Source organism: Nicotiana tabacum, chromosome 4 (genome assembly GCF_000715075.1).
Source record: "Nicotiana tabacum cultivar K326 chromosome 4, ASM71507v2, whole genome shotgun sequence".
NCBI lineage: Eukaryota > Viridiplantae > Streptophyta > Magnoliopsida > Solanales > Solanaceae > Nicotiana > Nicotiana tabacum.
This window is the reverse complement of record NC_134083.1, coordinates 1,477,039-1,493,706: the sequence shown is the minus strand read 5'-3', so window position 1 is coordinate 1,493,706 and position 16,668 is coordinate 1,477,039. Positions and strand designations below refer to the sequence as shown.

At 36.7% G+C, this 16,668-nt stretch overlaps 1 protein-coding gene across 1 annotated transcript; it reads left to right on the top strand.

Annotated features, from left to right (window-relative positions):
• The first annotated feature begins 12,218 nt into the window (after window positions 1–12,218).
• OBL1 (triacylglycerol lipase OBL1) lies at window positions 12,219–16,076 on the top strand. The gene is made up of 5 exons (NM_001425860.1): window positions 12,219–12,880; window positions 13,805–14,040; window positions 14,146–14,179; window positions 14,471–15,255; window positions 15,702–16,076. Exons 1-5 carry the CDS (start codon window positions 12,475–12,477, stop codon window positions 15,957–15,959), a joined length of 1,719 nt encoding a protein of 572 aa, NP_001412789.1. The 5' UTR covers window positions 12,219–12,474; the 3' UTR covers window positions 15,960–16,076.
• The last annotated feature ends 592 nt before the right edge of the window (window positions 16,077–16,668 follow it).

Below are 16,668 nucleotides of genomic sequence, written 5' to 3'. Positions count from 1 at the left end.
ATGATTTATAATATGGATCGCAGCTCAATAGCTCTAGTACGTAAATATTTCATGGTTACAGATAAGATCAGGTAATTACACAGTACTAAAGAAGTAATAGAGTTACAATTCACACGGTGTACGCCCCACACGCCCGTCACCTAGCAATTTTAAGATACCATTTATTTCTCTTTTAAATATCTTACATAATTAAAACTGTAACGATCCGGCCAGTCGTTTTGAGTATTACAATCATGTTTCCCCATTTACTGCTCAATTTAAGCTTTACAATTGTTATGTGACTCGCCGGGGTGATTGGTTCGGGTCCGATGAGGTTTTGGAATGAATTGGAACACTTAGTTCCAAGGTTTAAAGCTTAGGTTAAAATAGTGACTGGATATCGACTTATATGTAAACGACCCCGGAATAGAGTTTTGATGATTTCAATAGCTCTGTATGGTGATTTTGGACTTAGAAACGTGTCCGAAAAAATTATTTGGAAGCTCGTATCTAAATTATGCTTGAAATGGCTAAAATATAAATTTAAGTTGAAAGTTTAACCGGAGAGTTGAATAGCTTTGTTATCTCATTTATGACTTGTGTGCAAAATTTGAGGTCAATCAGACTTGATTTGATAGGTTTCGGCATTGAATGTAGAAGTTGAAAATTGTTAGTTTTCATTAGACATGAATTGGAGTGTGATTTGTGTTTTTGATATTGTTTGATGTGATTTGAGGGCTCGACTAAGTTTGTATCATGTTTTAGGACTTGTTGATATATTCGGACGGGGTCCCGAGTGGCTCGAATGAGTTCCGGGGTAAGTTTTGAGCGAGTTTGTGCATTTCGGCACACTCACGATGTTATGGAACAATTGAAGTATGGAGGGTACATTTTAGAGTGCAAAAGTGCGGCCGCAAACTCCCAAAGTACTGTAGCAGTAGGAATTGTGCGGACCGCACTTGAAGATGTGCGGACCGCAGTTGAAATTGTGTGATCCACATAATTCTTCTCGCGGCCGCAGAAAGGTGATTTTGCCGGTTCGCTGGTCCGACTTCAGAGGCTTATATCTTTTAATCTACAAGGCATTTGGAGAAGATTCAAAAATGAAAGTTGTAGTCTTTTGAATTTAGTTTTCAGAAAGGTAAAGTATTAATCATTTGAATATTTATACAGAAAGTTATGGGTATTTAATGAAGCCTAGTAGAGAAGTCAATGTGAAGTGCGGCCGCAGAGCTTGGAAATGTGCGGACATCACTTGAAAATGTGCGTACCGCACATTAGAAGATCAGACGTGGTACTATATAACTGAGGGTTAAGGTATTATTTCACATTTGTACGTTGGGAGCTCAGTTTGTGATAATTTTTCTTGGATTTTTCAAGAAATTCATCGGGGTAAGTGATTCTAACTCAAATTTGGTTAATATACATGAATATATCATTATTTTCATCATTCAATTAGTAGTTTGAGATGAAAATTTGGGAAAAATTGTAGAAATTTCATAAAATAAATTTTTGGGATATGAATATCGATTCGAAGTCGAATTTGAGTAAAACCAGTATGGTTGGACTCGTAATTGAATGGGTTATCGAATTTTGTGATTTCGTCGGATTCCGAGACGGGGCCCACAGGCGACTTTTGGGTATAATTTCAGATTTTTATTGGAAAATTAGTACTTTTATATGGAATTAATTCTTATAATTTGTATTGACTGAAACGAATTATTTGTAACTAGATTCGAGGCATTCAGAGGCCGATTTGCGAGGCAAAGACATAGCAGAGTAAATAATTTTACGGTTTGAGGTAAGTAACATCTCTAATCTTGGAGCTGAGTGTATGAACACTATTATACGTGTTATGTAAATTGTTTGGAGATGACGCACATGCTAGGTGACGGGCGTGTGGGCGTGCACCGTGTGAATTATAACTCTATTACTTCTGTGGTACTGTGTAATTACCTAATGTTATCTGTAACCATGAAATCTTTACGTACTAGAGCTATTGAGTTGCGATCCATATTAGAAATCATGTATAGACGACATGCTTATTCTGTTGAGACCCACTGAGGTCATTTCTACTGTTGAGTTATCTGCTTACATTGCATTTACATACTCAGTCATACACATTCATATGTATATCATATTTCAGTCTCTGTTACCATTTATTGATACATCACATCATTATTTTTGGGCTGATTTTTTTTATGACACTGAGAGCCTGAGAGACTGGAGAGATTGATGACTGAGTAAGGTCGAGAGCCTGATTGTGATGATGATTATGGGATCGGACTGCACGCCGCAACAAACAATATTGACTTTATATATATTATTATTTATTGGATATGGCTGCACGCCGCAGCATTGTTGACTGATTTATGTCATGATTGGCTTGTTATAGAGCTTGGGCTAAAGGAGCCCCTCCGAAGTTTGTACACACCCCCAATGAACGCAGGTACCTACTGAGTGTGAGTACCGAGCGATTGGGAGGATTGAGTGACTGTGAGGACTGAGTGAAATGATACTCTGAGAGTATGCATATGGTTTTATTTCTAAGTTGCATCGCATTGGAATGCACACTTGACATACAAGCATAGAGGTGCATTTTTCCTTATGATGTACGATGTTGCGTCATTCATGACTTCTCACACGTATTGGCATATGGGAATAGTGATGCATTTTTCACTAGCTATCTGGAAAGAAAATGAAACATCTTATTTATTGTTGAAAGGATTCTTGAAAAAATTACTGTCTTCAAACTTACTTGTATTTTTGGCAACTTCGGTAAAAGACTTGAGTTTTCACAAATACACTTGAGAGGCAGAACTATTTTCAGAAATCTTGATTAAGCCGAGCATTTTATCTCTGAGTTATTTCTTTTATTACTTGCTTTACATTGTTATGGACTGTTGTTGGCTATTGGTGTTGGACTCGACCTTTGTTCCAACTCGTCACTACTTTAAACCTAAGGTTAGGTTTGTTACTTATTGCGTACATAGGGTCGGTTGTATTCATACTATATTTCTGCACCTTACGTGCAGATATTGGATATTGATGTTGCTGTGATCGACGAGAGCTGGATTTGAAGACGTACATGTGTTCCGGTCGTAGCTGCCTCTTGTTCATGGTAGCCTTAGATTTATCAAAATCTATTTATGTACATTTCGAACAGATGATGTATTTATTTCATACCAGATTTATAAATTTTTAATCTTAGAAATTCATGATTTGTACTACTAGACCTTGGGAGTGTATTAGAGTCAGTTAAATATTATTTTAATCAGATATTTGTAAAGTGGATTACCTAATGGGTCGGGTTAGGTGCCATCACGACTGGTAAATTTTGGGTCGTGACAAGTTAGTATCAGAGCCCTAGATTCATAGGTTTTACAAGTTAGGAGCAAATGTCTAGTAGAGTCTTGCGGATTGGTATGATGACGTCCATACTTATCTTCGAGAGGCTACATGACATTTAGGATAAACTTCTCATCTTTCTTTCCTTTCGTGCGTTATTGATTCAGCTTGAAGCATAAATTTTTTTGAATTACTTCCACCAATTCGTGTGCGCATGTGAGCGCTCAATATCAGTTGTGCATCGCTGGCTTGTGATTCCATGAACGAGGTTTGAGATGTGTATTCCGTGTTTTGGCGATGAACCAGTCCAGAGGACTTGAGTCCAGGATTAGACCGCAACTTAGACTCGGCAGTTTCGGTTGTGAGAACTTGTACATTTGGACTCATATGTCCGATAATATCCCTACGAGAAGAATTTGTGGCTCGATGAGCGGTTAAATGGCTATAAGATCTGATTGCGGGATGTGTTAAGATGATTTGAATGTGACGAGAAGTATTTTCCTTTTTATGGGGAAAAAAGGGGTGCTTGGTGTTTGTTTTGATTTGACGTATAGTTTCGAGTATGGATGTGTTGAAGGATATTTCACGTTGTTAAATTGTGGGACAAATTAAATTCTCATGTCTTGTTAATGAGTTTGGACTGAGAAAGATTAAGTGATTGTGTAGTAATTGTGGCTACGAAAGGGTATAACAACATGTCAATAAGACTAAGCAGGTGGGTTATCTCGTACAGAGTAATCTACGTAGGTGTGTTCCTTATAATATTGAGTGGAGAGTTTCTTTTCTACCAGTGGAGGGTATACGTTAAGATTTGAATTCAAATCTGGGTGAGAAGTTGACTCGACTATCAAGAGAATAAATGTGAGCTTAGCAGATAATTTGAGGTATTTTATGGTTTGTGTTACTTGAGCTTGTGAAGATTTTTCGTTGAAATGACTGCATTATTATGGTAGTAATAGATTTTGGATATTGTGAGGTATGGACTGTTTTGTTCTATGGCTTTGAGACAAGTGGGGGAGCCTGTTGTTGACGATTTGATTTTATGGTTATGTGTTGTACTGGTTTCGGTTGGAGGCATACATGTGAATCGGTCATGACTTGCAGAGATTGAGATCAAGGATGACTCGAGTAAGAAAATTCCTGGATACAGGTTATATTGCACTTTATAAGTATATGAAAAATATGGGATGATCGAGTTGTTATTGTTGGATGTAGTACGCACGGAGTATGAATTGATTCTTGGTGTTAAGGTAGAGTTACCTCTTTGAGTGTTGTTAAGCTAAGGGAGCACGTGTCTTTCGACCCGTTTGGGTGGTGCAATTTAGATTTGAGCAGAGTGGATGACTATCTAGAAGGTTCTAATGGATTCGAGATTTATATATAGCAATCGAGATTTTTTTCGGATTTGTGTATAGATAGAATCTGAGATTTACATTTGATGGTGCCGGGACTTGCGGTAATTCTGTATGACTATGGATTCTACATTCTTGTTTAAGAAAGGTAAAAGAACAATTTTAAATTCACATAAGGTATTTTCAGAGTGGGCGTTTCAGTTGTGGTACTTATGGGGTGTTTAAGAAGAATACAATGGCTTATGGGTCTTAGGGTGGTGTAGTTTTATGTTAGGATGTCTTCTAGTGAGCTTTGGGTAAGGATAGTAGTGTTCTGACAAGGAGAAATGTCAACTTGAGGGTAATTCATAAGAAACTCGAAGAAAATAGGACAAATGGGTAACATGTTGGATCAGTATGGTAGTGGTATGCTCGGTTCTTTTGATTCTTATGATGATGTGGGGCTTTACGGGTATTTTGTGGCAGTACTCTCGGATTTGGCAACATGTGTGGCTTGGTCGAGTTAGAGGTATTCAGTTTTGATAGCTTGGTTATGTGCAAATTAGTTTCAAAGTGTTCTTGATGGTTTCTACCATGGTTTGTGCCAGATATTTTCTATCGGTGTGGTGAACGTGTTGTGTATTGTGATTTTCTCCTCGAAAGAAGCAAGAGAAAGGTTTCTAACTAATAGGGTATGTAATTTGCTGGTGACTAAGAGTTTATAATGAGATTGTCGTGCTTTTTACATGATGGATGTGGTGTGTTGTGCGGGATTTAGATTTACATATACAAGGTGGCAGTTCATTCTTGAAAGGAAGATCACGAATTTTGGACAGAATAGTCAGTTTCAGATATTTAGATGAATGTTATAACTGCTCGGTAATCCCTGAGAAGGGTGTGCATTTCAAAAGACGTATTGTGTTTTGACTTACAGATATTCATTGGTATTGCGGTACTCACCTGGTTGATAAACTGCTGATATTCAAATTATTGCTATGTGACACGAAAGAATTATGAAAGTATTCCTCGTGGGATGATCGTGCATGAAAGATGTGTTAGGTCATTCGAGTGCTGGAGTTGGGATCAGTTACGGTGGTTCATGTATTCTATGAATTTGGAGATTGGGAGTTCTCCGAAGCATATTGTTTCAGGGCTGCAGCCTGTTTGAGGTGAGTGTTTTATTTAAACTCAATGGAGGCACTAGTTGCGCTAATAATTTATGATAGCTACGCGCTATGAGTACGCATATATGTGAGGTTTGATCCCATGTGCGGGCATCAGAGCAAGTATTCATACTCGGAAGAATACTTAGGCCATGATATGCCTAGAGTTGACTATTAATCATAAAGTTATAGCGTTTCTCATGTTCGTACCTTTATGGAGAACTATTTGGGCTATACTTGAGGTTACAAAGAGGCTAATTCCCTCAGTAAACTGGGTAGTTACTATTTATGCGTTAAATTGCCGATTTGAGTTGTGATAGCACACTTTGCACATGCTTACTCTATGGTGTGTTAATTATACCAGTCCAGGAGCATGTGAATCTTATTTCATGTATCATATACATGTGTACTTAATTGATTGCTTTTGTATGATATGTTGGGACTGGAGGCCTGTGACCATGCTAGACGATTTTTATTATTGGCACGTGAGTTGTCTGTGCAGATCTACATATTGGTATCATTGACACGTGAGTTGTCCGTGTCGCACGTGAGTTGTCCGTACAGAGTGTGAGAATTTTATTTCTTTGATAATTTATCTTATTTCATTGCTTTTCTTCCTCTATGATAAAAAAATTACTTGAGCAACATATTTGAGAAATGGTGCACATGCGCCTACAGTTATCCTCTTCACGAAATTTGAGGAGTTGGTTGTAGATATTAGGTTGTGGTGGTGCTAACTGAACTTGCGAAACGGTTCTCTTCTTTGAGATATTTTCCATTTTGGGTGCACTGATTGCACAGTCTTTGGCTTGAGATATATTGGTGTGACATGTATGTGGAATAGTTGTGTTTGATAATATAAGGTCATCGTACCTAGAATGTGTACTATCTGATTTGATAATGGTATATTTGGGAGGATGATATTTAAAGTCGGCTTGGAAAGTGATTATGGTTCTGGCTGGGGCGAGAGAGCTCCATGACTAGTTGATATGATAAGTGGTTATGAGATTCCACACGTTTCTTTAATTATCAGCAGTGTACGAAGGATTTGGGAATTGGTTTTATTTGATATGAGGTTTAATACTAGTATCAGGTTGGTTTTGAATAGTTACTGTGATCGAAAATGGTGCTGCGAGTATGCGAGTTGTGTAGTATGTTATGTGATTATATATGGGGTACGGTTAAGGCCTAATACAACTTATTAAGACTCATACAGTGTGTAGATGTGAGATTCGGGCCTTAAAAAAAAAATTGGATGTTGAAAAATTGGATTCCAAGGTTAATGGGCTAAGGCTAAATTAGTGATTTTCAGTTATGTGGTGTTGTCAGGCCTATATGGTATAGGTTGATGTGGGATCACCCCCGGGGATATGCGTGGTAAGATGGAATAGTGATGTGATGGCTTGAAAACAACTCTTGGCACGTTCGAGGATGAACGTATGTTTAATTGGGGGAGAATGTAATGACCCGGCGGGTCGTTTTGAGTATTACAACCTTGTTTTCCCATTTACTGCTTAATTTATGCTTTACAATTATTATGTGACTCGCCGGGGTGATTAGTTCGAGTCCATTTACTCCATATAGTGATTTCGGACCTAGGAACATGTCCGAAAAAATTATTTGGAAGCCCGTATTTAAATTAGGCTTGAAATGGCTAAAATAGAAATTTAAGTTGAAAGTTTGACCGAGGAGTTGACTTTTTGATATCGGGATGGGAATCCAATTCTGAAAATTAGAATAGCTTCGTTATCTCATTTATGACTTGTGTGCAAAATTTGAGGTCAATCGGATTTGATTTGACAGGTTTCGGCATTGAATGTAGAAGTTGAAAATTATTAGCTTTCATTAGGCTTGAATTGGAGTGCGATTTGTATTTTTGATGTTGTTTGATGTGATTTGAGGGCTCGACTAAATTCGTATCATGTTTTAGGACTTGTTTGTATATTCGGACAGGGTCCCGAGTGGCTCGAATGACTTCTCGGTGAGTTTTGAGTGATCCCGTGCATTTCGGCACTCTAACGATATTATGAAACAGTTGAAGTGCGGATGGCACATTTTAGAGTGCAGAAGTGCGGCCGCAAATTCCCAAAGTGCTGTAGCAGTAGGAATTATGCGGACCGCACTTGAAGATGTGCGGACCGCAGTTGAAATTGTGCGGTCCGTATAATTCTTCTCACGGCAGCAGAAAGGTGATTTCGCTGGTTCGCTGGTCCGACTTCGGAGGCTTATATCTTTTAATATACAAGGCATTTGGAGATGATTCAAAAATAAAAATTGTAGCCCTTTGAATGTAGTTTCCATAAGGTGTAACATTAATCATTTGGACATTTGTACAGAAAGTTATGGACATTTTACTGAAGCCTAGTAGAGAAGTCATTGTGAAGTGCGGACGCAGAGATTGGAAATGTGCGGACATCACTTGAAAATGTGCGGACCGCACATTGGGAGATCAAACGTGGTACTATATAACCAAGAGTTAAGGTTTATTTCACATTTGGATGTTGGGAGCTCGGTTTGTGACGATTTTTCTTGAGTTTTTCAAGAAATTCATCGGAGTAAGTGATTCTTCTAACTCAGATTTGGTTAATGTACATGAATATATCATTGTTTTCATCATTCAATTGGTAGTTTGAGATGAAAATTTGTAGAAATTTTATAAAATGAATTTTTGGGATTTGAATGTCGATTCGAAGTCAGATTTGAGTGAAACTAGTATGATTGGACTCGTAATTGAATAGATTATCGGATTTTGTGAGTTTCGTCGGATTCCGAGACGTGGGCCCCGCACGCGACTTTTGGGTGTAATTTCGAATTTTTATTGAAAAATTAGTATTTTCATATGGAATTAATTCCTATAATTTATATTGACTGAAACGAATTATTTGTGACTAGATTCGAGGTATTTAGAGGCCGATTTGTGAGGCAAAGGCATAGTAGAGTAAAGAATTTTACGGTTTAAGGTAAGTAACATCTCTAATATTGGAACCGAGGGTACGAACCCTGATTATACGTGTTATGTGAATTGTTTGGAGGTGACGCACATGCTAGACCTAAATACATACTTTTATGATTGAGGTTGCTCTCTCCTTTCTCTTTCAATTACTTGTCACTCTTTTGCTTTTTACACATCTTTAAGAAAATATTAGTTAAAAAAATTAACCAAATTTTCCTTATTTATTTTTTAATCTTAATTTATTATTACTTTCCGCTTTCATACATTAATATTCCCTCTCTCCACATTTATTAGATTAATAGTAAATTAGAAAAATTGAATATTTTCTCTCGTGTATATAAAACCACAAGTACTCCAGAAGAACGAATTTTCCTAGCATGACAGGTAAAACAAAATGGAAGGGGTGTTAAATTTCTTTCTAAAAGGGTGTGTGAAATTTTTAAAAACAAAATAATATGTACAAAAATACTAATTAAACTTTGAAGAATTGCATGCCGACGTAATAAATGGTTAAATTGGAAGTTACCATCTTAATTAATGAATGATTAGGAAGAGTAAAAAGGTTTAAATATATACATAAAACACGTGTGCCACACGGTATCCTCTTGTTGGAGCATGAACTTTACCAAATTAAATTTTTAGGCTTGCCATTAGCTTAAAACCACGTTTCCACAATTATTTGTTGTGTGGTATGATATTTCCTCTGCCATCAGTTAAATAACAAGAGACAAATTAACAAATTTACTTAAGCACATCGATTGATACACTGTCTTTACTTAATCATATTACCAATCAAATCAAATGTCGTAACATTGAGATTTGGAGGAAAATAGTGTTTCTTTATCTTATTTTACATGTCATTTTTTATTTAAGTATAAGCCAATATCTTAATGTGGTCTTTAGCATTTAATATCTTCATAAATTTTAGTCATCTTAGCAAATTTACTTTTGGTTAACTGTTTGGTCTTTAAGTTTTGTTATGAGCCGAGAATCTCTCGCAAACAATTTGTTTACTTTCACAAGGTAGGGATACTGTCTGCATACACAAAATTCTCCCTGTTCCCCACTTGTGAGATCATTATACTGGGATTATTATTGTTGTTGTAGAAACTATAAATAAATTGTATCACAATAAAAACTTTAGAAACTATAAATACTGCTAGTGATTGGGACATAATAATAATAATAATAGTTGTTTGTTGAAATTAATAAGAAATCCTGAGAAATATGGAATCATTAGATATTGATAGAGATGGTCAATTGCGTTAATTTGGACAATGTATGGCCCCATTGAAAAAGCATCACCGAAACGCGCATTGACAAATATAATAGCAAGCACAGGAACTGGTGGCATGTCTTCAAGCAAATCCAAATATTATTATTTTACACCCTAAAAACAAATTAAGATTGGTACTTGGTAGATGAATTATATGTGCCGATATATAACAAAGTAGAGAAGGCAAGACAGACGTACAATGCAGGTACTTAATGGAGGGCCACAAATTAAGAGGCTGTCTTTGATTATGAAAAAGTAGAGACCACCCACCATATACTTCTAGGCTCTATTTGCAGTGACAATCAGAGAAAAGGGACAACATTGTCACTATTACAAGCAAATGTAGTAATGTAATACCAATTCATATAATCCATTGTCAAGTGTTTTCTTGATATATTAGTATATGGTATTCATATTATACGTTGCTCAACTTGTTTTTGTCCTGTATTAAATATGAACGGATCAAATAATTATCCGTTCTTTGCTTAATCTTTTTTTACTCGTTTATATTCAATCGTACCATTTACCCCAGTTAATTTTATGTGGAACTTTGAAGCATGGACAGTTGAAATTTTGTTATTACTATAGTAGTGCGTGTGGCAGGAGTTTGAAGAGGACCAATGGGTTTGATTGTCGGTGGAGATTGTCCTTTTGATTTGACTCAACAATTTTATGCTTCCCACGTATTTCTCCAAGTTCTTTAAAGTCTCAACTTTAGACTATCCATTTCAATAGCAGTGCTTAACTGTAGAATGCAATTACTAGCATCTTAATTCAATTGCTTCTCTTATAAGCATTGACGTTCACCTTCATTAATTTTGTTAGATGTCGATAAAATTAGGATCTCGTATTTATGACAAAGCAAGAACAGATGCCACTTTTAAAACAATAATCACCAAGGGTATTTGAAAAATAAAGCCACTTTTATAATCGTTTAACAAACTTAGAATTGGTTAATTGAATCCCAGTTTGGTGTAAAAATATCTGATCCGCAATCTGGACAACCTTAAGTCAAAGCTTATCAGGTCTACTAGTTTTATTTCTTCTTCTTTGTATGATCCATTGTCGCCGGTGCATAAAGGGTAATACTATATTTTAATGAAACATATTGTTATTTAAATGAAACCAAAGAATTAGATGTTCTCTTCTTGCTAAAAACTTATAATCATGTGCGTTGTGCGGTACATAGGAATGCAAATTAGAAAAGAATACATTATAGACAGCGCAGAACTCTCAAGTCCAACTATAGTACTCGTTTTTGCCCCAACTAAAGTTGGGCTGGGCCTAATCTCCAGTTGATATCCAGTGGACTCCAAATGGATCCCTTTTTTTTTTTTCTTGGAATGATATTTGGGAATGGATTAGTGGAATCTTTATGAAAAGGAAAAAGTGCTTTTCTTTGCCTTTGGGAACTCGCAATCATGAAGCAGGCCAATATTGGGATGTTTTAAACAAACTTTGCGGCTCTGTTTTACGTTTTTGACACTTTTTTCCAGTTTTCATAGCCTTAATCCTTTGCCATGCTAGCTGATGAAATCACTTAAACCCATACGTTTCAATTTACTCCTGACGACTAACTAAGAGAAGCCACCCATCATTTCACCTTCAGCTTGCACTTTGTCTTTTTTTCAACTTCATAATACTAATCATGCTTAATATTTTACTTAATGGTTATGTATGTGATCCTCATTTTTTAATTTGATACCTTGAACCACCCATTTACACTTGGACGGGTTAAAAAAATTACCCCGAAAAATTTCCAAGGAAACCCGCAACCGCTACCCTTCGGATACGAAATCTGCTCACTATGCAATAACTCGCAAACTACATAACAAAATATAAATCGTACTAGGCAAGCTCGGTGCGTCGAGCTGTGACAGAGACCGCTACTTCTAAGTTTAATATTTAATATTAAATCTATAGTTGGTAATTCTAGAAATTAGAATGGGACATGGCGTCACGTTTACCCGCCGGTGTGGGTCAAAAGTTGCAAATGTGGGTTGCTACGAAATGTTAGCCCAAAAAAGTTTTATAGCCCAAATATTGAAAGATTCTTTTTGGATAAATTTATGGTCCACAATCTAGGACGGACAAACAATTTTAGATAGGAATTTTGACAAGTGTGACGGTTGAGAATGACGATAGGGACCTCAACCACAATCTGGTACTCCATTCCTGACATAGCCATATGTATCAACATTCGTTCCCATGCTTTGGTACACGTGACACCTGACTTTTTCTTTGTTCTCAGAAACTTGTTATAAATTCAAACTTATCCTAACCAAGCACTAATTAATTCAATACTGGCTTTACATATATCCAAGCCATTCATTAATTAATCTTTAAGGTAGTACAAAATTCCAATAAGTAGTTCCAAACAGTACTAAAAGGGAGGTGAGTGGGACTAAGGTTATTATTATAGAAATGGCCAGTACTAAAATTGATGACAAAGTCAGTATTCCTGGTCCAGTTACTGGGACTGGGAATTCACGCTTCTTAATTGTGAGCCACGAAAATGGAGGAATTTGGGACCTCGTACGCTTCGGCGTATGGGGCAACAAAGAAAGCGGTGATAAATTTCTTCATTATTCCGCCGGCGGTGGACTCCTTGAGGAACATTTAGTGCGTTCCGACGATAGTGGCGGCGGCGACGACAGAGGTGGCGAGGTGCCTGATCATAGATGGGTTATATTTGTGTCCATTATAGTGAGGAAATTAATCGCCATTTTCGGTAAACCAATGGAGTGGACTGGCTATCTCGTGGAGTTCTTCCTCAACCTTTTCTCTCTCAATGGCAATTTTCTTGGTCTTCTTTACAATATCTTGCATGGTAATACTAACAGTTTCTTACTTTTTTTAAAACTTTTATATGTATATATATATATGTGCACATTCATGTATGCATGTATATTTTGTATTATTATACTCGGAACGGTTTTGGTTGTATGAGTTAGTTGGGAATTAAGGATGTTGATTCATAAGTTATATATCAGTCACATGTTCCATAAGGTGCTGATTTTGCTGTGGATGATTTAAAAGTAGCTCTTTTGTTCCGCATTTTGGAAAGGCATTCTTATAAAAGTGATATTCTTGCCATTTGGAAGATGCTCATGATTGATTTGAATATTCACTTTCGAAATTAAGGAACAAAAGTATATTTCCTGTAACAATCTGCCGTTATTTCAATGCTTCCATATTTCCCCCTGCTATGCACTACCCTCTAGTTACCATCACTTGACACTTCAGCTACTAAATGATGATTGAAAGTGAGGTAAAACTGAGGACAGACTTATATTTAAGTTAAATTTTTTCCAACAGAATACGTGAGAGCAGTTCTAAAAAGTGAAAAACGTGAGTCTCATGACTTTTCTGAGTTTGTTAATCTAGATCAGAGTTCTCCTTTCAAGAAAGTGAACATCTATTTTGAACTAACATAAAGTTTGAGTAATTTGGTACGGCAAGGATTTAGCCAAAAGTTGCTGCTCTAAAAATTTCTGTCATTTGCGTGGAAAATGATTATGAATTGTCTGTATATGAGCATGGTGAGTATCATAGAAATGTTTATTTCGCATCAAATGCTTGTGTTTCTACATTTGCATTACTGAATATGATTATATGCCTACTGAGTGCTGACTCAAAACATTGTTTGGTGTTTCCGGTACTGGGAAGACGAATTGTGTCCATTGCCATTAAGACCTGAGTTTTGTATTTTCTATATTTATCGATTCATGAATGAAATGTTTCGTGGAAACAGGTAAGGTAGTGATGCCACATAGAGGCTCTGAAACGTTTATAAGTGCTATTGGGCATCTAGATGGGCGAATAAACCTATACAAGAGCGAGACATTGACCAAGGAAATTGGAGAACCTGATTTCTGGCAGAAAATTGGAATAGGACACCGAGACCTTATGGACCTCTGTATGATGGCTTCAAAGTTGGCTTACGAGAATGAAAAGGTCGTCCGGAATGTTGTAAATCTTCACTGGAAGGTTATGTTATAATTCGTTTTTTCCTTTTCTTTTCATTTTGATTGTTCTTTTACTCTAACTGATGGGCTGCAATAAGCTTAATACTTTCACTGCTTTCCATAACAGATGCATTTTGTGGATTTCTACAATTGCTGGAATGGTGAGAATTCTACCTTTAGCTTGCCTTTCAGTCATATAAACTTACACATCCTCTTCCAGGGGGTACTTAATCGATTACGACTGGCAAGTTGCCAGCTTTCAAGGGGAAAATAAAATTCCATTGCAAACTCGCCTTCCTTCCCTTTTATTTGTGCATCACTTTTAGTGATTTATTTTCTGCATATATCAAAGCAAATTTTGACTCCTTTGCTTCGTCTTTGTTGTCAATAGTTATGGCATTTTCTGATTGGCTGGACTATTTGCTTTTGTTCCTCTGTACTTTCTGAAACAGATTTCGAGAAAGAGATGTCCACCCAGGTTTTTCTATTATGCGATAAGCCAAAAGATGCAAACTTGATATTAGTTAGCTTCAGGGGCACAGAGCCATTTGATGCTGATGACTGGATCACCGATTTTGACTACTCTTGGTACGAGATTCCAAAACTGGGGAAAGTACACATGGGATTCTTGGAAGCCTTAGGTTTAGGGAACAGAACAAATGCCTCCACATTTCATGAACAACTGTTTGTGAATAATCTAAAGTTCGCCAATTTAGAAAATGTTCATGCAACTATTCCTCCTTCAGAAAGTTCTAAATCTTCTACCTCATTCAGTGATTCTGATGCACACACGGGGTCAGATCTGTCCTCTGACTCAGAACGGCCTACTGATACTCGCAAAAAGAAATTCAGGCTAGAAATTCCAGAGAGGACTGCATACTATGTTGTTAGAAGTAAACTGAAAAGGCTACTCAAAGAGCACAAGAATGCAAAGTTTGTTGTTACAGGCCATAGCTTGGGTGGAGCATTAGCTATATTATTCCCGGCAGTCCTAGTACTGCATGAAGAGGTGGATGTCATGGAACGATTATTGGGAATATACACATATGGGCAGCCAAGGGTTGGGAATAGGCAGTTAGGAAGGTTTATGGAAGCCCATTTGGAACATCCAGTACCGAAGTACTTCAGGGTTGTTTATTGCAATGATCTTGTTCCAAGATTACCTTATGATAATAAAACATTCCTTTTTAAACACTTCGGGATTTGCCAGTACTACAACAGCTTATACATTGAGCAGGTAATGTTTCGATGCCCTATTCTTCCTGCATTTATCTTTTCTCGATATTTCTCTTCAAAGCTCTGTTGTTCTTTTAGAAATGTCAATAGGCATGCAATGTTGAAGAGACTAAGTAAATTTAAGTGTGTTCTCTCTAAAAGTGGTCACACACTTCGACGTTGTATTATAGCAGGCAGAGGTCTCACCGCCTCCCATTATAAAAATTGATTGTACAGGGGCGCGCTGAAGAGACTAAGTAAACAAAATGTGTTCTCTCTAACAACTTAAACTTTTAGATGAGGTGGTAACACTCTTCAACATGCAACATAGTTTCCTCTAATATGCATTCAAACTTCTCAGATGATGCAAGTTTTCTCTAATATGCAGTCAGCTTCATTAATCATAGTGTTCATTGTGAAGATGAATGTGTGTGCTGTGTATTGATATCTTTTCCTTGTTATGCATAGAATATCAATGAAGAACCAAACCCGAACTATTTTGGGATGAGATTTCTGGTACCACTGTATCTGAATGCTGGTTGGGAGTTAATCAGAAGCTTTACAATGGGTTACATGTATGGATCCGAGTATGAAGAATGTTGGGAATCAGTGATGCTTCGCGCGTTAGGACTTTTTCTTCCTGGTATTTCTGCCCACAGCCCAGTTGATTATGTGAACTCCATCAGACTTGGAAAGGCGAGAAGTACACAGATGTCATCCTTTTAGAAAGCTTTTTGTCGCAAATAGTGGTTTTATAGCTGGACAATATCATGCATTCCTTATGAGGCTTATGCAGTATGTGTCCTGTTTGATTTTTGAAGGTTTGCTTTTAGTGTTTATGTATTGACAATAAACTTATTTCAGTTCTTTTATTAAGAGATGGATTTGCATAAAAGATATTGTTCCTCTGGTAATCGTATTAAACTTGTTATGTCTTCAGTGAGGCGAATAGATATAAGATTGTTAGATGGTGTTAATAATTTGGTGACATTGCAATTTGCAAAACTGTAAAAGGATTTTTGCTTTACTATTTTGTCTATGTTGACTATATCCCGTGAACTATGAAAATGAAACAAGCAAGTAACACTCTATATATTGTTTCCTTGCTAGAACACTCATTCAACTTTTCTTTTTCACCCGAGAGAAAAAAATATTCACTATATTTAAAGTCGGTATTATTCGTAAGAACAAATTATAATCTCGAAAAGAGTAAATTGCACGTGGTAAAAAAATTGTAAGATTTTAAATAGTCTCTATAAATTAGGTACAAACTTAGGCATAAAAAAAAGGTTGATATAAATTACCTTTTATATAAAAAATGTAATTTACAGAAGAAACAATTACTACTACTACTACTAAAAAACATGGGTCAGGTTGGATTACGTGGATCCTCTATGACCCAGTAACCCATGTGGGAGATGGGAGCAAAGTGGTC